Source organism: Cherax quadricarinatus, chromosome 16 (genome assembly GCF_038502225.1).
Source record: "Cherax quadricarinatus isolate ZL_2023a chromosome 16, ASM3850222v1, whole genome shotgun sequence".
NCBI lineage: Eukaryota > Metazoa > Arthropoda > Malacostraca > Decapoda > Parastacidae > Cherax > Cherax quadricarinatus.
In genome coordinates, this window is record NC_091307.1 from 25,763,864 (window position 1) to 25,786,607 (window position 22,744).

Below are 22,744 nucleotides of genomic sequence, written 5' to 3' on the forward strand. Positions count from 1 at the left end.
TCTGAAGGCAACTTGTCACAGCCGGCTAAGCCTTCTTAAAACCCTTGCTCATCTTTCCTGGGGAGCTGATCATCGAACTCTGCTTCGCCTACATTCAGCCCTCGTTTTATCGAAACTCGAGTATGGTGACCAGATTTATTCTGCGGCCTCTCCTGCTACTCTCTCTAGCCTTAACTCTATCCATCACCAAGGATTACATTTGTGCCTTGGTGCTTTTCGCTCTTCCCCTGTTGAGAGCCTCTATGCAGAAGCGAATGTTCCATCCTTGTCTGATCGCTGTGATGCCCATTGCCTTCGCTACTATGTACACTCTCACGATCTCCACAATCCTTCCATTTATAGAATGGTCACCGATATTAGTAGACATTCTTTATTCGTTCGCCGCCCCTGTTTGCTCCGTCCCTTTTCTCTTCGCCTACATTCACTCTTGTCTTCCCTTCAGTTACCACCTTTATATGTTCATGTAGCATCTCACTTTTCCCTACCCCCCTGGGAAGTTCCAGCTGTTCGGGTCTGTTCTTTCTCACTCCCTTGCTCGAAAGCTCAACTGCCTATGGTGGCTTCCCGCTCTCTTTTTCTTGATCACTTCCACTCCCATTCTCAAGCCACCGCTGTGTACACAGATGGCTCTAAGTCTTCAGACGGCGTCGGATTCGCAGCAGTGTTTCCGGACAGCGTCGTGTGGGGGCATTTACTATCTTCGGCTAGCATTTTTACTGCTGAACTGTATGCCATTCTTGCAGCACTTATTCGTATCGCATCTATGCCTGTGTCATCATTTGTGGCAGTCTCAGACTCCCTTAGTGCTCTACAGGCTATACGAAAATTTGATACATCTCACCCCCTAGTTCTCTGTATCCAACTTTGGCTATGCCGTATCTCTACCAAGCATAAAGATATTATTTTTTGTTGGGTCCCTGGTCATGTCGACGTACAGGGCAATGAACAGGCAGACACTGCTGCGCGGTCAGCAGTACATGACCTACCAATTTCCTATAGAGGTGTTCCATTTCTGGACTATTTTGCTACAATAGCTGCCCACCTTCGCGCCCGTTGGCAACAACGTTGGTCAACTCTGCTTGGTAACAAACTTCATTCTATTAAACCGAGCATAGGTTACTGGCCGTCTTCTCGTCATCAGTGCCGTGGTTGGGAGACCACTCTCTCCCGTCTTCGCATTGGCCACACTCGTCTTACTCACAGGTATCTCATGGAGAGGCACCCTGTACCTCTCTGTGAGCAGTGTCAAGTTCCAGTATCGATTAGCCACATTCTGTTAGACTGCCCTCTCTATCAACGAGCACGCAAAATTTACCCCCAACGCCGTCTTCGTTCTACTACTCTCTCTTTACCTTCCCTTCTTGCTGATGGACCCTCCTTTAATCCAGACTCTCTCATTGACTTCTTGACAACGACTGATTTACTCCACAAACTCTGATGATGATACCATACGCACTCCCCTCAGCCCTTTCAAGCTCAGTCTCTTGCTGCCCTTTACCATTTCACCATCCACTGCTCCGCTGTTATCCGTAACCTATTACTCATCCACCTCCCTTTTGCCACCTGATGCCCTCGCTTCCTTCCAGCCCTGCAGTGCTGTATAGCCCTTGTGGCTTAGCGCTTCTTTTTGATTATAATAATAATTGAAGCAGGGAGAGAGTGGACCTAGTAGTGACCAACAAAGAGGCAGGGCCGGGAGTTGTGACTTGATCCTTACAACCAAAAATAGGTGAGGCGTGCATGCATTCATGCATGCTTGCAGAGACACACACACATGGTCTTCTTTGACCCTCCCCAGTCCTCACGACTTTGCACTTGGTGGGGTTTAAACTACAGGAGCCAATTGTTGGCCCAAGCTTGCTGCTTGTCCAGATCCCTTTGTAGTCCTACTTGATCCTCATCTGCTTGAATTCTTCTCATTAGCTTCACACCTCTGAATCTATCCCTTTTGTCATGTCATTCACATATACTGGAGGGCCCTCCTTATATAACAGGTTAGGTTAGGGCTACTGTTGTAAAGGAAAATCGCTGTAAAGTGAATCTTAGTCTTTTAACACTTTCAATGCATATAAAAGCCTGATAACATGTTTACACTACCATATATTAAGTGAGCAATATAGCTAGACCTAAAAAATGCATATACAGTATAAACATTACTTAAAATATTTTAGTTCTTAGCTTTTAGTGAGTGGTGAATATATTTATTGTAGGACATATGAATAAATGAAGAAAGGATATAATTGAAAACTGCTGTAATAGCGAAATGCTATTACCTGGAGAGAGTTCCGGGGGTCAACGCCCCCGCGGCCCGGTCTGTGACCAGGCCTCCTGGTGGATCAGAGCCTGATCAACCAGGCTGTTACGCAAACCAACATACGAGCCACAGCCCGGCTGGTCAGGAACCGACTTTAGGTGCTTGTCCAGTGCCAGCTTGAAGACTGCCAGGGGTCTGTTGGTAATCCCCCTTATGTATGCTGGGAGGCAGTTGAACAGTCTCGGGCCTCTGACACTTATTGTATGGTCTCTTAACGTGCTAGTGACACCCCTGCTTTTCATTGGGGGGATGTTGCATCGTCTGCCAAGTCTTTTGCTTTCGTAGTGAGTGATTTTCGTGTGCAAGTTCGGTACTAGTCCCTCTAGGATTTTCCAGGTGTATATAATCATGTATCTCTCCCGCCTGCGTTCCAGGGAATACAGGTTCAGAAACCTCAAGCGCTCCCAGTAATTGAGGTGTTTTATCTCCGTTATGCGCGCCGTGAAGGTTCTCTGTACATTTTCTAGGTCAGCAATTTCACCTGCCTTGAACGGTGCTGTTAGTGTGCAGCAATATTCCAGCCTAGATAGAACAAGTGACCTGAAGAGTGTCATCATGGGCTTGGCCTCCCTAGTTTTGAAGGTTCTCATTATCCATCCTGTCATTTTTCTAGCAGATGCGATTGATACAATGTTATGGTCCTTGAAGGTGAGATCCTCCGACATGATCACTCCCAGGTCTTTGACGTTGGTGTTTCGCTCTATTTTGTGGCCAGACTTTGTTTTGTACTCTGATGAAGATTTAATTTCCTCATGTTTACCATATCTGAGTAATTGAAATTTCTCATCGTTGAACTTCATATTGTTTTCTGCAGCCCACTGAAAGATTTGGTTTATGTCCGCCTGGAGCCTTGCAGTGTCTGCAATGGAAGACACTGTCATGCAGATTCGGGTGTCATCTGCAAAGGAAGACACGGTGCTGTGGCTGACATCCTTGTCTATGTCAGATATGAGGATGAGGAACAAGATGGGAGCGAGTACTGTGCCTTGTGGAACAGAGCTTTTCACCGTAGCTGCCTCGGACTTTACTCTGTTGACTACTACTCTGTGTTCTGTTAGTGAGGAAATTATAGATCCATCGACCGAATTTTCCTGTTATCCCTTTAGCACGCATTTTGTGCGCTATTACGCCATGGTCACACTTGTCGAAGGCTTTTGCAAAGTCTGTATATATTACATCTGCATTCTTTTTGTCTTCTAGTGCATCTAGGACCTTGTCGTAGTGATCCAATAGTTGAGACAGACAGGAGCGACCTGTTCTAAACCCATGTTGCCCTGGGTTGTGTAACTGATGGGTTTCTAGATGGGTGGTGATCTTGCTTCTTAGGACCCTTTCAAAGATTTTTATGATATGGGATGTTAGTGCTATCGGTCTGTAGTTCTTTGCTGTTGCTTTACTGCCCCCTTTGTGGAGTGGGGCTATGTCTGTTGTTTTTAGTAACTGTGGGACAACCCCCGTGTCCATGCTCCCTCTCCATAGGATGGTAAAGGCTCGTGATAGGGGCTTCTTGCAGTTCTTGATGAACACGGAGTTCCATGAGTCTGGCCCTGGGGCAGAGTGCATGGGCATGTCATTTATCGCCTGTTCGAAGTCATTTGGCGTCAGGATAACATCGGATAGGCTTGTGTTAACCAAATTCTGTGGCTCTCTCATAAAAAATTCATTTTGATCTTCGACTCTCAGTCTGGTTAGCGGCTTGCTAAAAACTGAGTCATATTGGGACTTGAGTAGCTCACTCATTTCCTTGCTGTCATCTGTGTAGGACCCATCTTGTTTAAGTAGGGGCCCAATACTGGACGTTGTTCTCAACTTTGATTTGGCATAGGAGAAGAAATACTTTGGGTTTCTTTTGATTTCATTTATGGCTTTTAGTTCTTCCCGCGATTCCTGACTCCTATAAGATTCCTTTAGCTTAAGTTCGATGCTTGCTATTTCTCTGACCAGTGTCTTCCTACGCATTTCAGATATATTGACCTCTTTTAGCCGCTCTGTTATTCTTTTCCGTCGCCTGTAAAGGGAGCGCCTGTCTCTTTCTATTTTACATCTACTCCTCCTTTTTCTTAGAGGAATAAGCCTTGTGCATACATCGAGTGCCACCAAGTTAATCTGTTCTAGGCATAAGTTGGGGTCTGTGTTGCTTAGTATATCTTCCCAGCTTATATCGGTTAGGACTTGGTTTACTTGGTTCCACTTTATGTTTTTGTTATTGAAGATGAATTTGGTGAATGCTCCCTCGTGACTAATCTCATTATGTCGGTCTGGGGCTCCGTGCATACATGTCTGAACCTCAATTATGTTGTGATCTGAGTATATTGTTTTTGATATGGTGACATTTCTTATCAGATCATCATTGTTAGTGAAGATGAGGTCTAGTGCATTCTCCTGTCTAGTAGGCTCTATTATTTGCTGGTTTAAATTGAATTTTGTGCAGATTTAAAAGCTCGTGTGAGTGTGAGTTTTCATCAGAGCTGCCTCCTGGTGTTATTACTGCAACAATATTATTTGCTATATTCCTCCATTTTAGGTGCCTTAAGTTGAAATCCCCCAGGAGCAAGATGTTGGGTGCAGGAGCTGGAAGATTTTCCAGACAGTGGTCAATTTTTAACAGCTGTTCCTGGAATTGCTGGGATGTTGCATCTGGAGGCTTGTAGACTACCACAATGACTAGGTTTTGGTTCTCAATCTTTACTGCTAAAACTTCCACTACATCATTTGAGGCATTAAGCAGTTCTGTGCAAACAAGTGACTCTGCAATGTACAGGCCAACCCCTCCCTTTTGCTTGTTCACTCTGTCACATCTGTATAGGTTGTAACCTGGGATCCATATTTCGTTGTCCAAGTGATCCTTTATGTGGGTCTCAGTGAAAGCCACGAACATTGCCTTTGCCTCTGCAAGCAGTCCACGGATGAAAGGTATTTTGTTGTTTGTTGCTGGCATTAGACCCTGTATATTTGCAAAGAAGAATGTCATCGGACTGGTGGTATTGTTGGTACTGGGGGGGGATTTTTTTTTCGGCATTAGTATCTGTATCTGTTGGTTTGGAGTGGAGGCCATCGACTGTGGTTCCACTTCAGGAATGACTGGATTTGGTGTACGATTTCTGCCATTTCCTGCCAGTTTTTTTTCCTTCCTGGCACTAAAAAACCTCTCCCTCTTGAGTGGCTGTGGCTACCCAGGTTTTCCCATGGCCTGGATGTTTTGTATCTTTTTGTCCCCTTTAAATGGTGTGCCTGGCAATTTAAGTTATAGCACAGTCTTTCCTGTACTGAAGAGGTACACATTTCAGGGTGAAAAAGCTTACAGGAAGGGAGTTTGCATTTTCCTGTTGTCATATGGGCAGGGCATTTTCTAGGGGGTCATAGTTGCACATCCCGTCTGTTTTTTCAGATTTCCCATGTCTGCAGTTACCAAGTGCATAGTATGTGCACAGGCTTGGTTTCCGTTTGCCTTGGGTTTCTGTGACTGTATTCCCTGTTGGTGCATGTTTACCTGTCTTATTCCTATCCTCCCTAGCACCAACAATGGAGCTCCCACCAGTTGTTTTTGGTAATATATCCTCACTATTGCTAGTGGAGTCCTCTTGTTTGCTATTTCCTGTGGTATTTCTAGTTTGCAATATTGGTTTTATCTTATCTTTGACTACACTTGTTTCCCCACTACGGCTCCTGTCCCCTATGAGGTCATTTATATGTATTCCTTCCTGCGTATAATTCCCGACTACCTGGACAAAATCTCCAGCTTCACCATTACTGTCTCGAAGGACAGCACCTCCAGCTTCACCATTACTGTCTCCCAGGACAGCACCTCCAGCTTCACCATTACTGTCTCCCAGGACAGCACCTCCAGCTTCACCATTACTGTCTCCCAGGACAGCACCTGCAGCTTCACCATTACTGTCTCCCAGGACAGCGCCTCCAGCTTCACCATTACTGTCTCCCAGGACAGCACCTCCAGCTTCACCATTACTGTCTCCCAGGACAGCACCTCCAGCTTCACCATTACTGTCTCCCAGGACAGCACCTCCAGCTTCACCATTACTGTCTCCCAGGACAGCACCTCCAGCTTCACCATTACTGTCTCCCAGGACAGCACCTCCAGCTTCACCATTACTGTCTCCCAGGACAGCACCTCCAGCTTCACCATTACTGTCTCCCAGGACAGCGCCTCCAGCTTCACCATTACTGTCTCCTAGGACAGCACCTCCAGCTTCACCATTACTGTCTCCCAGGACAGTGCCTCCAGCTTCACCATTACTGTCTCCCAGGACAGCACCTCCAGCTTCACCATTACTGTCTCTCAGGACAGCACCTCCAGCTTCACCATTACTGTCTCCCAGGACAGCACCTCCAGCTTCACCATTACTGTCTCCCAGGACAGCACCTCCAGCTTCACCATTACTGTCTCCCAGGACAGCACCTCCAGCTTCACCATTACTGTCTCCCAGGACAGCACCTCCAGCTTCACCATTACTGTCTCCCAGGACAGCACCTGCAGCTTCACCATTACTGTCTCCCAGGACAGCGCCTCCAGCTTCACCATTACTGTCTCCCAGGACAGCACCTCCAGCTTCACCATTACTGTCTCCCAGGACAGCACCTCCAGCTTCACCATTACTGTCTCCCAGGACAGCACCTCCAGCTTCACCATTACTGTCTCCCAGGACAGCACCTCCAGCTTCACCATTACTGTCTCCCAGGACAGCACCTCCAGCTTCACCATTACTGTCTCCCAGGACAGCACCTCCAGCTTCACCATTACTGTCTCCCAGGACAGCACCTCCAGCTTCACCATTACTGTCTCCTAGGACAGCACCTCCAGTTTCACCATTACTGTCTCCCAGGACAGTGCCTCCAGCTTCACCATTACTGTCTCCCAGGACAGCACCTCCAGCTTCACCATTACTGTCTCTCAGGACAGCGCCTCCAGCTTCACCATTACTGTCTCCCAGGACAGCACCTCCAGCTTCACCATTACTGTCTCCCAGGACAGCACCTCCAGCTTCACCATTACTGTCTCCCAGGACAGCACCTCCAGCTTCACCATTACAGCTTATCAAGGACCACCTTCGCCTTAACATACGTAGTGATGACTTAAAGGATTGCAAACTGATGGGCTATCAAGCAGGTAAAAAAACAGTGCTGTTAAAATTCCAAACTAGCTTACAAAGAAACAACCTACTAAAAACATCTATTTCTATGAAAACTGATGGTTACGTCAATGAGTGCCTTACCAAAACAAGACAAAACCTTCTTTATCGACTAAGAAAATTGCGCTATGCCCAAAAAATCCACCAGTGCTTTGTGAGGGATGGAAAAATAGCAGTTAGGAAACAGCCCACTGGGAAGAGATACTTCATCTCCACAGAACATGACCTTAAAACATTCCTAAGTGAGGCTGGACTAACAGAATCAGAGTAAAGTGCAGATAATACCCATAGTCCACCGTTAGTGTTATATTGTCATAAATTTGTGCCCCCCTAAAATTCTAATACTCCAACTACTTTTAATTGTCATTGTTGTATTCAACGACCATTCTACCTCATAGTCTTAATTGTATTTAATATCTACAGAATCTATCTCCTTTTTTACAACTTACCACATCACTGTTCCATCTTATTTTTTTTATAAACTAACCATAACTTGTCTTCAATAATTCTACCTCACTTTAAAAAATACTCAATTGCCCAATTTTATTCTAAATCCCTATTATTGCCCAATTTTACTTTAAACTATATTGATCAAACTTATTGTAAACTTCTTTTATTTACCATTTTTATTCCATACTTTTTTAACCTAGTATTTTCAACTACAACTTTTATATCATCCTGTCTTCCATCTTACTAGCATATTATAACCAAGTCATTGCCATTTTTATTTTTATCATTTTTTTTTATTATTATTTTGCTACCTTAATTTGTGTATTTTATCCTGTCAATTTAAATCTAATTATACTCTAATTCTTGTAAACAACTTATATAAGACCTTAGTGCAATTACAATTGAGAGTCTTGTTCCTTTATTATATTATTAGATTAATCACAGTTTTACTCTAGCTCATTCTAGCTCAATACATAGTCAATACCAAATTCACTATACTAGACCATAGTGCAATTACTAGTGAGAGACTGGTGCTATTTGTAATTTGTATTTTTATACTATTAGACTAAACCTAGTTGTACTATAGCTCTTTCTAGCTCAATACATAGTCAACACCAAATTCACTATATTAGACCATAGTGCAATTACTAGTGAGAGACTGGTGCTATTTTTAATTTGTATTTTTATATTATTAGATTAAATTCAGTTGTACCATAGCTCATTCTACCTCAAGACATAGTCAATACCAAATTCACTATATTAGACCATAGTGCAATTACTAGTGAGAGACTAGTGCTATTTTTAATTTGTACTTTTATATTATTAGATTAAACCTATTGTACTTTAGCTCACTCTAGCTCAAAACATAGACTCCACAAAAGTCATTATTAGACCTTAGTGCAATTACAAGTGAGAGTCTTGTTCTATTTTTAATTTGTATTTTTATATTACTAGTTTATACCTAGTTGTACTTAAGTTCATTCCAGCACAACACATAGACATCAACTTCATTATGTGTAGTAGTGACTATACCCTACATGACCAAAATACTCTAGCTATATACTTGTCCAAACTTCCTACCACTACAGATATCAGTAGTAGAACTCAACACACAACTCAGGATATAAATAACCATAATTTAAACCTAGAAGATGATTGATCACGTTGACCCTGATCTAAACCTCCATAATCTGACACCCAATCAAAACCTATTGGAAAGTAACTGCCTTTATTACACAGCATAACAAGCCACCACTATCCTAAACAATGCTAAAAGTCTATCAGTACTTAACTACAACATCAGGTCCTTAAGCAAACACTATGATGACCTCCTAGCACTCCTTGAATCACTAAAGACACCCTTCTCCTGCATTATTCTTACTGAGACCTGGCTTAAGCAGGACACAATAGATATCTACCCTCTACCAGGATACACAGCAATTCACAACTGCAGAACAAACCAAGTTGGGGTGGTATTGCAATCTATTACTCTAACCAATTATCTTGTCTTAGCACCACTTGCTTTAGTGATGAATATGGGGAATATATTTTTGATAATTTTACTGTAAAAAACCTTAAGACGCCTATAACAATCGGTGCCATTTACCGGATACCTCACACAAACATCCCAAATTTCAGTGAGAAATTAAAGTCACTAATAACAAACAGACAAATGAATAAGCACCACCTTCTCTTAGCTGGAGACTTCAACATCAACCTTGGCTTACTAGATGATCAGCCTGTAACTGATTTCATCAACAATATGAACAACACACTTCTCATACCAACAATAACTAAACCAACCAGGCTCACTGAGACAAGTGCAACCATAATAGACCACATATGGACCAATATACTAACCCCCCTTAAATCAGGGATAATCACAGATAGCACTACAGACCACTACCCTACCTTCCTCCTGACAAACATTAGTAAACAACCACTTGAATACAACAAAGTCTCATTTAGACTCCATGACGAGGCCTCAGTAAGGAAGTTCACAGCTGACCTAGAGACTGTTGATTGGCCTACAGAATTCTCCAAGGCCAATGGTATTGATGACTGGACAGACATTTTTCTTAACAAATTACTTAGACTATACAACAAACATTGTCCTATAAAAACAAAACAGATCACAAACAAACGGCTTGGTTGCCCATGGCTAACCAGCACCATTCTGAAATCCATTGACAAGAAACACCAATATGAAAAGCAATATAGACAGGGCTTAATACACAAAGATACTCTTAAACACTATTCATCAGCTCTCACCAAAGTGATAAAAAAAGCCAAACAACTATACTACTCCAGTAGATTCACAGACACTAGAGGAGATATAAAAAAGACCTGGAAAACACTCTCTCAGATTCTAGGGACCCACAAACTGAGAAAAACCAAGAATATTGTCCTAACTAAACCTAATGAAACACCACTACATCCCACTGACACAGCTAACAAGATAAACGACTTCTTCTCAAACATAGGATCTAATCTCGCCAGTAAAATCCCACATACCAATGCCCATGCCGGGGACTACCTAGATGGAAATTTCCCTAATTCCTTCTATCTTGCACCAACTGAGCCCACGGAAGTCATTGAGATCATAAAGTCACTTAAAAATAACTCGGGGAATCTGTCTCATGTCCCACCATTACTGTACAAGCGAGCGGCCCATGTCCTTTCGCATGCTATTTCATTACTTTTTAACAAGTCAATAGAGACTAGCACCTTCCCGAAACTACTCAAGATGGCAAGGGTTACACCAATACATAAAGGTGGTGACCCTACAGACTTAAACAACTATAGGCCAATATCTAACTTACCATTGCTATCCAAAATCTTTGAGAAACTCGTGCACAGGAGACTGTATTCATTTATAACGGCTCAAAACATACTCAACCCCTGCCAGTTTGGATTCAGGAAAAATAAAAGCACTAATGATGCAATCATAAAAATGCTAGATCTGCTTTACACAGCATTGGAAAATAAGGAATATCCACTAGGAATTTTTATTGACCTAAGAAAAGCTTTTGACACAGTAGACCACGACATCCTACTCCACAAACTTGATCACTACGGTATAAGAGGCCATGCGCTTGCTTATTTCAAATCTTACATTACTAATAGGTATCAGTATGTCACCATTAAAGACACAGCATCAGCAACACGGCCACTTGATACTGGAGTTCCGCAGGGAAGTGTCCTTGGTCCCCTGCTCTTCCTCATATACATCAATGACCTTCCAAACATATCCCAACACCTGAAACCCATTCTCTTTGCTGATGACACGACTTATGTCATCTCTCACCCTAATCTTGCCACCCTCAACACCATTGTGAATGAGGAGCTGATTAAAATATCGACTTGGATGACAGCCAATAAACTTACGCTTAACACTGACAAAACCTACTATATTATGTTTGGTAGCAGAGCAGGAGATGCACAAATTAACATTAAGATTGACAACACTCTAATTACCAGAAATAATGGGAGAAAATTCCTAGGCTTATACCTTGACAACAACCTGAATTTCAGCACCCATATCCAGCATATAGCCAAAAAAGTATCCAAAACGGTTGGGATCCTCTCCAAGATACGATACTACGTGCCGCAAAATGCCCTTCTCACACTATACCACTCACTTATTTATCCATACCTCACCTATGCTATTTGTGCTTGGGGATCAACTGCAGCAACACACCTAAAGCCAATAATAACCCAACAAAAAGCTGCAGTAAGAATAATCACTAAATCCCATCCCTGGCAACACACCCCCCCACTCTTCATAGATCTAAACTTACTCCCAGTTCAGTACATCCACACTTACTACTGTGCAATCTACATCTACAGGGCCTTAAACTCTAATATCAACCTTGACCTAAAACGCTTTCTTGATAGTTGTGACAGAACCCACAGGCATAACACCAGACACAAACATCTCTACGACATTCCCCGTGTCCGACTAAACCTTTACAAAAATTCAATGTATGTCAAAGGCCCTAAAATCTGGAATACCCTACCTGAGAACTCTAGAACTGCAGACACATTCATCACCTTCAAAACTACCATTAGAAAACATCTTATCTCCCTGATACACCCCCTCAACTAACTACACGAATACCACCTGGTGGTTCACCCTTACACTCACTCACTCATTTGACCATAAACAGAAATATTAATCTCAGTCTTAAAATAATGAATCCTGTGATACTCCAATACTGAAACTATGTACTGTGCCAAAACAAAAGCATTCACATTGCTAAACTCACAAACTAGTATTTAGTCACTTAGCCATAATACCAACTTACCTCATAATTTGTAATATTTTACAATTAAGAATAAAACTAAGTATGCCCGAAATGCCTAGCCATGCTAAGCGTTCTAGTGGTACACTCTGTAATCACAATTTTACTACATGTAAACCAAACAATAACCAAATTTCTGTAAACTCAACATTGTAATCCTTATAGAGAATAAACTTTGAATTACTGTCTCCCAGGACAGCACCTCCAGCTTCACCATTACTGTCTCCCAGGACAGCACCTCCAGCTTCACCATTACTGTCTCACAGGACAGCACCTCCAGCTTCACCATTACTGTCTCCCAGGACAGCACTATCAGCCCCACATTTACTGACTACCAGGACTTCACCTCCAGCCTTACAGTTTCTGACTACATGGCCAGTATCAAGGGCAGTACCATTCAGCCCAGACTTTTTATGTTCCCATCTGTTGTAGAAAGCTTCCAGGTTGTCTATGAAAGCAGCTTTGATGTTATCCTCTTTTAATACCCTTGTGATTTTAGTCCACAGATTTTCCTCATTTGGGCATACCCAAAAACACTTCCCTGTTTTAATACTGCTTGTAGCTAGTTCTTGGATATCTGCACAAGGGGCATGACACCAATTTCCACAAAAATGACAATTTATCCATGTGGAAGCCCATTTGTTTGATTGACTGTAGACTACACAGAGCTTCATAATGATTTGAATGGTTGATTTACTGTAATTCTACTAGCAACCTCTTGAATACTCTATTAATAACCTCCTTATATGAAGCTCTAGCTATTTGTATTTCTATTTCTAACTGTACTTGTATATTGGACAGCTTACCATGTACGTTCCTGATTTATATTTATCGTTTGTGTTTGATAAGGGCGCCTACAACCCCATCCGTTTACAGTCTGCTTTATTGTCCAACAAATCCGTGAAACACTGTAAAGCGGGGCCTGCCTGTACCAGAAACAGCACTGGCCCTAGGACTGACCCTTGTGAAACCCTGCTCGTCACATGCGCCCATTCTGACAGCTCGTCACGTACCATCACTTGTTTCCTTCCTGTTAGGTATTGCCCGATTCACTGCAGGGATGAATAGAGTGAATTTTCTTGGACTGTAAGAAGGTTTTTGTCACAGTTCCACACAAGAGATTAGTGCAAAAGCTAGAGGAGCAAGCAGGGATAATAGAAAAGGCACTGCAGTTGATCAGGGAATACCTGACAGGATGAAAATGCGTAATGCTACTTGACGAGGTGTCAGAGTGGGCACATGTGACGTGCGGTATTCCGCAAGTCAGTCCTAGTGCCAGTGCTGCTTCTGGTATACGTATATGAATGACATGATGGAAGGGATAGATTCAGAGGTGTTCCTGTTTGCAAATGATGTGAAGCTAATGCAGAGAATTCAAGCAGATGAGGATCAGGAAGGACTACAAAGAGAGCTGGACAGGCTGCAAGCCCAGTCCAACAACTGACTCCTGGAGTTTAACCTCACCAAGTGCAAAGTCATTAAAATTGGGGCGGTTTGCGGCCTAAGGCTGCAAACTCACTCAAGGAAAAGGATCTTGGGGTGAGTATCATACCGAGCGCATCTCCTCAGGCACACATCAAGCAAATAGCTGCTGTGCATATGGGTGCCTGGCAAACTTAAATGTGGAAAATTGCATTTATCTGAATGTAACTCATTATGTACATAACAGTAAATGATAACAAAGATAATTATTATTTATCAGAGTTACATAGACAAGTAGGAATTTGGGGCACCTAGGTCACAAAAAATGTCCCCCTTCGATACCTACCACTGTCATATCCACAAGTTGCTCTAGACCTATTAATTACAAATGAAATGTACATACACCAGGAATTCTGGTAAATATATAAATTTGTGGACTGTATATTAAAATTAAAAAATTATTATATACACATTTATATAACAGAAGGAGAATATATCTTAATATCACTCACCAATTTGATTGGAGATTAATGTGTATATACTCAAAAAACCTCACTAACTAAATTTATGAAAACACTGGCCAGAATTATAGCACAAATCTAGATAGCTTATGAGGTTCCTGGAGCTGTCTTGTCCAGTCGTCTGATATCTCAATTTATGCAGGAATGCACATCCAACAATTTCGGCTCCTATTTGAGAGGTGTCAACACAATTTAACCTCTAGAAAAACGAATATTCTTATTTTCACTAACGTTTTCTTGGCTCATTCAAAACACAATGGTGAGTCTCCTCTGCGCATGCGCAGCTTCTTCCCATTTTTTACAACAAATTTTTATTAAATACAGTATGGCCATCTATTTACATATAACTACTGTACTTCTGGAAAATGTATACAGTATTTTCCACATTAATTATAACATTTTAACATTTGAGTAAGGAGTCATTCAAAACACTGTACATAGTGTACGTCAGGCCCATATTGAAGTATGCAGGACCAGTATGGAACCCACACCTGGTCAAACACATCAGAAAATTAGAGAAAGTGCAAAGGTTTACAACAAGATTAGTCCCGGAGCTGAGGGTTATGTCCTACGAGGAGAAATTAAGAGAAATCAACCTGACGACACTGGAGAACAGAAGGGATAGCGCGGACGTGATAATGACATAAAATACTGGGAGGAATTGACAGGGTGGCTAGGGACAGAATGTTTCAGAGTTGGGACACAGCAACAAGTGGTCATAACTGGAAGTTGAAAACTCAGATAAGTCATAGGGATGTTAGGAGGTATTTCTTTGGTCACAGAGTTGTCAGGAAGTGGAACAATCTGGAGAGTGATGTACACCTGGAGAGGGTTTCGGGGGGTCAACGCCCCCGCGGCTCGGTCCGAGACCAGGCCTCGTGGTGGATCAAGGTCCGATCAACCAGGCTGTTACTGCTGGCCGCAAGCAAACTGACGTACGAACCACAGCCCGGCTGGTCAGGTACTGACTTTAGGTGCCTGTCCAGTGCCTTCTTGAAGACACCCAGGATCCAAACATAATTATAAAAAGGGATACGATAAAACTCATGTAGCAGGGAGTGGGCCTAGTAGCGACCAGCAGAGTGGCGGGGCCAGGAGCTGTGAAACGACCCCTGCAACCACAAATAGGTGAGTACACACACACACACACATACATAATGTTACAAATATAGAATAACATATAAGGCGACCTTGAGATGGCAGTGTTCCCAGGTAGATCATCAGGCAGGTTCTGAGTAGGTTGAGGGATGGTCTTCAGGTCACCATCTGTGTCCAAGGCTTCCTGCTCAGGTTTCCCCAAGGCAGATGGAAGTTTCACTGTCAGGGGTAAATAACAACCATACTCACATCTCTTTGTCTCACCTAAAGTTTAGTATAGAAAAATACTATTGATATAAAGTATATCACATCCGTAGTGAGCTAATATTATGACTTATCCCTTACAATATACTGTATATGTATAAAAATTATACATAAATTTAGGTCAGTGGAATATTCTCCTCTCCATCATCCTAAAGGAAAAGATAAAATTAAATAAATTCTTAGAAAGGTTATGTAAATTAAGGTACTCAATATTAAAGACATTTTATAAAGGTTAAGGTAGCTTAACTCAAAAATTAATAATTTGACTCGTCTTCACTCACTGTTCATGAGTGAAGACGAGGATGGTTACTGATGTGATTCTAAAACAAAAATAATCTTATTAGAGGTGGACTTTGTGGTGGGTGTAACCTGTTTGTTGAGGGTGTGTTGAAGTGTATGGTGGAGACTTGAGCTTCCAGAGACAGAGTGCGTGATCACCACCTCCCACGGACACCACGTACCGAGAGTCACAGCTCCACCGTACGTTACTCACGTGTTCACTGTGACCCACATAACTCTCACTTTTCGAGTCTGCATTCAGAAGCACCAAATTAAAGTGTAATTTAATATGATGACTGCAATTCCTTTGCGAAAATTATTCATAAACCTTAATATAAATAAATATACATTAAGCCTAACTTGCCGTCTCGGCTGAGTGAAATTCACAGTTGCGAAAATCAACCATCATAAAATTGTTACTTTTCACTGATGTTAACATTATAAACTCTAGGATAAATTAAGGTAAAATTCAGCAGTTCTCTGTTATATTGCGTACATTTTAATAACACTTTTTGTGCAAAAAAACTGTATCACATTAATTCACATATCTACCAGTAACTACTAAGAATTTAAGAGAATTAAGTCTGACCGTTGTGACTATTCCTTTAAAGTACTGTATTTAATGCAAAAAAAAAAAATAAATAAAGGCCACTCAGCGCTGTATGACCCTTGTGGGTTTAGCGCTTAGTTTTGATGATGATAATAAAAATAATAATAATAATAATAATAATAATAATAATAATAATAATAATAATAATAATCAAGGCCACTTCTTCCTCACCTTTCTTAGCACAAGGGAATCTGAAGAGCCTGAGGAAGCCGTCATCACCTGCAGTGACTATAACACCCAGATCCATGTTAGCATGGCAGGCGTTCACATCTGAGGTGTCTGAATACTTGGGCCAGATACCAGCTACTTGCGCCCCTAGCACACATGTCCATGATGACCACTCCACCTCAGTTATGCTGCTGTCACCAACAACACTCTCCTCTGGCACACAAGCCAAAAATCTACATCAGTCAAGTTTTATTTAATAGATGTGATAAATTAAGTGATGCAGTTTTTTTATTATTAGTCAACTCATCAAGGAAGGTTCCTTGCTATTGGTGAGGGGCTCTTGATCCAACGAATCAGACATGATCTTCCTTTCCTTCGATTGAACCTGATTGCCTCCGATTAGGGTCACATTCAACTAGTTCTTAGACACCTGTTTAACTGAAAAGTAAATAGGGTAACTAAGTGGAAGACATGTAGATAAATGGTTCAGAGAACCGACAAGTTGATAAATTTGACACCTATTCAACACTTGGGTATCTTTATTGTGGAAACGTTTTGCCATCCAGTGGCTTCCTCAGTCCAATTCAGAGAAGAATGGTTGAATATCAGATTGTGGTATTCAGTCCCTCAGGAGTGCAGATCAAGGGACTTCAAACATTCCCGGTAATTTAGATACTTGATTGGAGTGGGAGGCAATCAGATTCGACTCAAGGAAAGGGATGGTAGCTCCAATTCCTCGGATGAAAAGCCCTTCACCGGTGTCAAGGCGCCTCCCATGAAGGCCATCATCTACAGGGCCTGACCCTGGACCAGATCATGTGGCCAAAGATCACAAGAACCATCAACAGGTAACCAAGAGATAGGAAGGGTTGTATAGTACGGTATATAAGAAAAGTGGAAATAGGAAAATAGAGGCTGCAGCACTTATATGGTTGATGTGCGCCTCAGGTGATATACTTGATATGATATTCACCCTAAGGTAAGTGAGATTTGCAGCTTTTGCTCCCCCCCCCAGCCCGTACCCAGTCTAAATTAAATGGTGGTGCAAATTCCCAGAGGTACTTGTAACCCAGCCCAAGTGTTGCAGTGGTGACATCCAGAGGGTGCTGCGACTCGGTTAGTTGCGTCCTCGGTTGACACACTAAGGGACGGGGGTTAACACGGATAAAACGTTGGGTACGTTTCCTTACATCTGCTACCTCTGTTCAACTAGCAGTAAGTAGGTACTTGGGTGATGGTCGACTGTTGTATGTGGCATCCTGGGGGAAAAGATTAATTGATCCCAATGGTAATAAGATCGACAGTCCCAGATGATGTATGGACTTTATTAAGTTAGGTCATCAACCCTTCGAGATAATAATCCCAACAAAATCTTATCTTGTAGCTCAGCCAAAGCCAGGCAGAAATAACTTTCAGGAGTCTGCTGATTTTACGGTATGTGCCATTGACATTGACTCTTCTTGCATGATGGAGTGATGATAGTGACTAATTGGTGTCCATCTTCTGTCTGAAGTTACTGAAATTCAGTTGAAGATCTTTTCGTATTATTAGTTATTGTAGGTATGGTTGAAGTTATTAAGGGCCACCAAAGCATAACCCTTATTGAGGGAGTCCGGGAAAAATATGTTGCCCGAATATGAGTGAGGAATTATAAAGTAAACAAGGTTTTTACCGGAAAGGGAAACGAACGGAAACAATACATTCACAATTAGGTCAAGTGGATTCTTCTTGCCTAAGCCCCACAAGAGCCAACCCCCCCCCCCCCAACTTACCACCTGAGTCAACAACAAAATTTTCATTGCCTAGGAGCTGATATATAGCGCCCTGATTAACTGCTCAGAAGACTGATGACCATAGTCGCTGGGACGTTGTCCGTACCATGCTCTACCTTTTTCTCATACTGTACTTTATAAATAAGTTTTGATTAATGCAACCCTGCCTATCTTTTGATTACCTGTTAATGAAATGGTTCCTGGGGTCGTCGCCCCATGACCCGGTCCAGGACAACGACAATCCTTAACAGTAATTATGATGATTACAAACTTTCAACTTGGAAGATAAGTCTCTCTCGTGCGCCAGAGTTAAGCTGCAAATAGCAGGAATCTGTAGACCAGTCAAGGTGTGTGATGAAGGAAGAGGCTCCCTGCAGCACATGGCACCTCTCATACCCTGGCTCCACCTTGTATATGTCCACCTGTGGCAACCAAGACTATTTTATTTACATTCTCTTCACGTATGGAACGGGGTGCCGTCAGATAGTGACGGGCTATTAGTACAGGTATATTTAAACCATATCAAGTGGTAACTCTTTCCATAACTTTTAAAATTTAGACTTACAAAGTTATCATTAGAAGCAACAGCGAGAAAGGCTCCACACGGTGAGTACTTGAGATCGTGTCGCACTTCTTTGCGGTCACTGATGCGGTGCTCCTCCTTCAGCTGCCTGCACCACCAAAATGATACAGATCAATCTGTCACAGGGTATTCCAACGATACAGTCACATGACGATTCAGACCGTCCAGAGAGCGGTGAAGTCACAGGGTGGTTCAGGCCGTCGAGTCACAGGGTGGTTCAGGCCGTAGAGTCACAAGGTAGTTCAGGCCGTAGTCACAGGGTGGTTCAGGCCGTCCAGTCACAGGGTGGTTTAGGCCGTCGAGTCACATGGTGGTTCAGGCCGTCTAGTCACAGGGTGGTTCAGGCCGTCCAGTCACAGGGTGGTTCAGGCCGTCGAGTCACAGGGTGGTTCAGGCCGTCGAGTCACATGGTGGTTCAGGCCGTCTAGTCACAGGGTGGTTCAGGCCGTCTAGTCACAGGGTGGTTCAGGCCGTCTAGTCACATGGTGGTTCAGGCCGTCTAGTCACATGGTGGTTCAGGCCGTCGAGTCACAGGGTGGTTCAGGCCGTCGAGTCACATGGTAGTTAGGCCGTCTAGTCACAGGGTGGCTCAGGCCGTCGAGTCACATGGTAGTTAGGCCGTCTAGTCACAGGGTGGTTCAGGCCGTCGAGTCACATGGTGGTTCAGGCCGTCGAGTCACAGGGTGGTTCAGGCCGTCCAGTCACAGGGTGGTTCAGGCCGTCCAGTCAAAGGGTGGTTCAGGCCGTCCAGTCACAGGGTGGTTCAGGCCGTCCAGTCACAGGGTGACTCAGGCCGTCCAGTCACAGGGTGGTTCAGGCCGTCCAGTCACAGGGTGGTTCAGGCCGTCCAGTCACATGGTGGTTCAGGCCGTCCAGTCACATGGTGGTTCAGGCCGTCCAGTCACATGGTGGTTCAGGCCGTCCAGTCACAGGGTGGTTCAGGCCGTCCAGTCACAGGGTGGTTCAGGCCGTCCAGTCACATGGTGGTTCAGGCCGTCCAGTCACATGGTGGTTCAGGCCGTCCAGTCACAGGGTGGTTCAGGCCGTCCAGTCACAGGGTGGTTCAGGCCGTCCAGTCAAAGGGTGGCTCAGGCCGTCCAGTCACAGGGTGGTTCAGGCCGTCCAGTCACAGGGTGGTTCAGGCCGTCCAGTCACAGGGTGGTTCAAGCCGTCCAGTCACATGGTGGTTCAGGCCGTCCAGTCACAGGGTGGCTCAGGCCGTCCAGTCACAGGGTGGTTCAGGTCATCCAGTCACAGGGTGGCTCAGGCCGTCCAGTCACAGGGTGGTTCAAGCCGTCGAGTCACAGGGTGGCTCAGGCCGTCCAGTCACAGGGTGGTTCAGGCCGTCCAGTCACAGGGTGGTTCAGGCCATCCAGTCACAGGGTGGCTCAGGCCGTCCAGTCACAGGGTGGCTCAGGCCGTCCAGTCACAGGGTAGCTCAGGCCGTCCAGTCACAGGGTGGCTCAGGCCATCCAGTCACAGGGTGGCTCAGACCGTCCAGTCACAGGGTAGCTCAGGCCGTTCAGTCACAGGGCGGCTCAGGCCGTCCAGTCACAGGGTGGCTCAGGCCATCCAGTCACAGGGTGGTTCAGGCCGTCCAGTCACAGGGTGGCTCAGGCCGTCCAGTCACAGGGTGGCTCAGGCCGTCCAGTCACAGGGTGGCTCAGGCCGTCCAGTCACAGGGTGGCTCAGGCCGTCGAGTCACATGGTAGTTAGGCCGTCTAGTCACAGGGTGGTTCAGGCCGTCGAGTCACATGGTGGTTCAGGCCGTCGAGTCACAGGGTGGTTCAGGCCGTCCAGTCACAGGGTGGTTCAGGCCGTCCAGTCAAAGGGTGGTTCAGGCCGTCCAGTCACAGGGTGGTTCAAGCCGTCGAGTCACAGGGTGGCTCAGGCCGTCCAGTCACAGGGTGGTTCAGGCCGTCCAGTCACAGGGTGGTTCAGGCCATCCAGTCACAGGGTGGCTCAGGCCGTCCAGTCACAGGGTGGCTCAGGCCGTCCAGTCACAGGGTAGCTCAGGCCGTCCAGTCACAGGGTGGCTCAGGCCATCCAGTCACAGGGTGGCTCAGACCGTCCAGTCACAGGGTAGCTCAGGCCATCCAGTCACAGGGTGGTTCAGGCCGTCCAGTCACAGGGTGGCTCAGACCGTCCAGTCACAGGGTAGCTCAGGCCATCCAGTCACAGGGTGGTTCAGGCCGTCCAGTCACAGGGTGGCTCAGGCCGTCCAGTCACAGGGTGGTTAAGATAAGATAAGATAAGATTTCGTTCGGATTTTTAACCCCGGAGGGTTAGCCACCCAGGATAACCCAAGAAAGTCAGTGCGTCGTCGAGGACTGTCTAATTTATTTCCATTAGGGTCCTTAATCTTGTCCCCCAGGATGCGACCCACACCAGTCGACTAACACCCAGGTACCTATTTGCTGCTAGGTGAACAGGACAACAGGTGTAAGGAAACGTGTCGAAATGTTTCCACCCGCCGGGAATCGAACCCGGACCCTCCGTGTGTGAAGCGGGAGCTTTAGCCACCAGGCCACCGGGCCATCCAGTCACAGGGTGGCTCAGGCCGTCCAGTCACAGGGTGGCTCAGGCCGTCCAGTCACAGGGTGGTTCAGGCCGTCCAGTCACAGGGTGGCTCAGGCCATCCAGTTAGTCGTCAAAAATAAGTTTATTCTGATTAAATTAACAAAAATTTTATAAACTGATACATTTTTTACAGTGGATGCATTAATCACGGGATTATTGTTAAGCTGCATCTGTCTATGTACCTCCGATTTATAACCTAGAACCAGAGATAGTAGGACATGGATGGAGGGTAGGAGGTATTATAGGACTCCACCTGCAGGATAAATATAGGACTCCTCCAATGGAGGAATGAGGACTCATTCCTCCATTGGAAGAAGGAGTATGAAGAGACTCGCTTTTCTTGCAGGGTGCGATAGTATGGAAGGACTCATTCTGCCTGCAGGATAAGTGTGAATCACTTCTTAAGTATGATGAGGTGCATATAGAAGGACTCATTATGACTGCAGAATTAGTATGGAAGGACTAACGTAGAATGCGGAAGGACTCACTCTGCCTGAAAGATGACAAAGGTGCCATGCGTGAGGCCAACAGCTACATGTTGACCATCTGGGCTGAAGGCAGCTGCTCGTACTGCCTTCTCCAATACTGTGGTAGCCAAGGGTCGTCTCTCATCTAATTCCCACAATCTGGTAACATTATTTTCGTCAAATACTGAAAACATAAGTTTTTTTTTTTTTTTTGGTAGGTAAGACACATAGGCAACAGTTAGGCAACTTTATTCCGAAACGTTTCGCCTACACAGTAGGCTTCTTCAGTCGAATACAGAAAGTAGTCAGGAACAGTAGAGATGTGAAGACGATGTAATCAGTCCATCACCCTTGAAGTCGTAGAATTTGAGGTTGTCAGTCCCTCGGCCTGGAGAAGTTCAGTTCCATAGTTCCTGACTATGGAACTGAACTTCTCCAGGCCGAGGGACTGACAACCTCAAATTCTACGACTTCAAGGGTGATGGACTGATTACATCGTCTTCACATCTCTACTGTTCCTGCCTACTTTCTGTATTCGACTGAAGAAGCCTACTGTGTAGGCGAAACGTTTCGGAATAAAGTTGCCTAACTGTTGCCTATGTGTCTTACCTACCAACCTGTCGGTACTGTATACCATCATGATATTTTTTTTTTTTTACCAAATTTACCCCACCGATAGAATAATTAAGGGCCCACAACGAATAAATAGATAATCTAAGCTTAAAAATAAATCAAAGGACATTGGGTGAACTCAATGTTCTCGGT

At 44.3% G+C, this 22,744-nt stretch overlaps 1 protein-coding gene across 2 annotated transcripts in view; it reads right to left on the minus strand.

Annotated features, from left to right (window-relative positions):
- The window catches only part of LOC128688780 (echinoderm microtubule-associated protein-like 6), an 85,424-nt gene that overhangs the window by 36,915 nt on the left and 25,765 nt on the right, over positions 1-22,744 (minus strand). For both annotated transcript variants that reach the window (XR_011392074.1, XM_070085510.1), the window contains exons 10-15: positions 22,001-22,138; positions 18,915-19,020; positions 18,621-18,771; positions 16,581-16,790; positions 15,890-16,051; positions 15,349-15,475 (exon numbers count right to left, since the gene is read on the minus strand). Coding sequence is in view for 1 of the 2 variants with exons in the window: in XM_070085510.1 (XP_069941611.1) it covers positions 15,349-15,475; positions 15,890-16,051; positions 16,581-16,790; positions 18,621-18,771; positions 18,915-19,020; positions 22,001-22,138 (894 nt within the window). In the remaining variant the exon portion in view is untranslated. The remainder of the gene's footprint in view (positions 1-15,348; positions 15,476-15,889; positions 16,052-16,580; positions 16,791-18,620; positions 18,772-18,914; positions 19,021-22,000; positions 22,139-22,744) is intronic.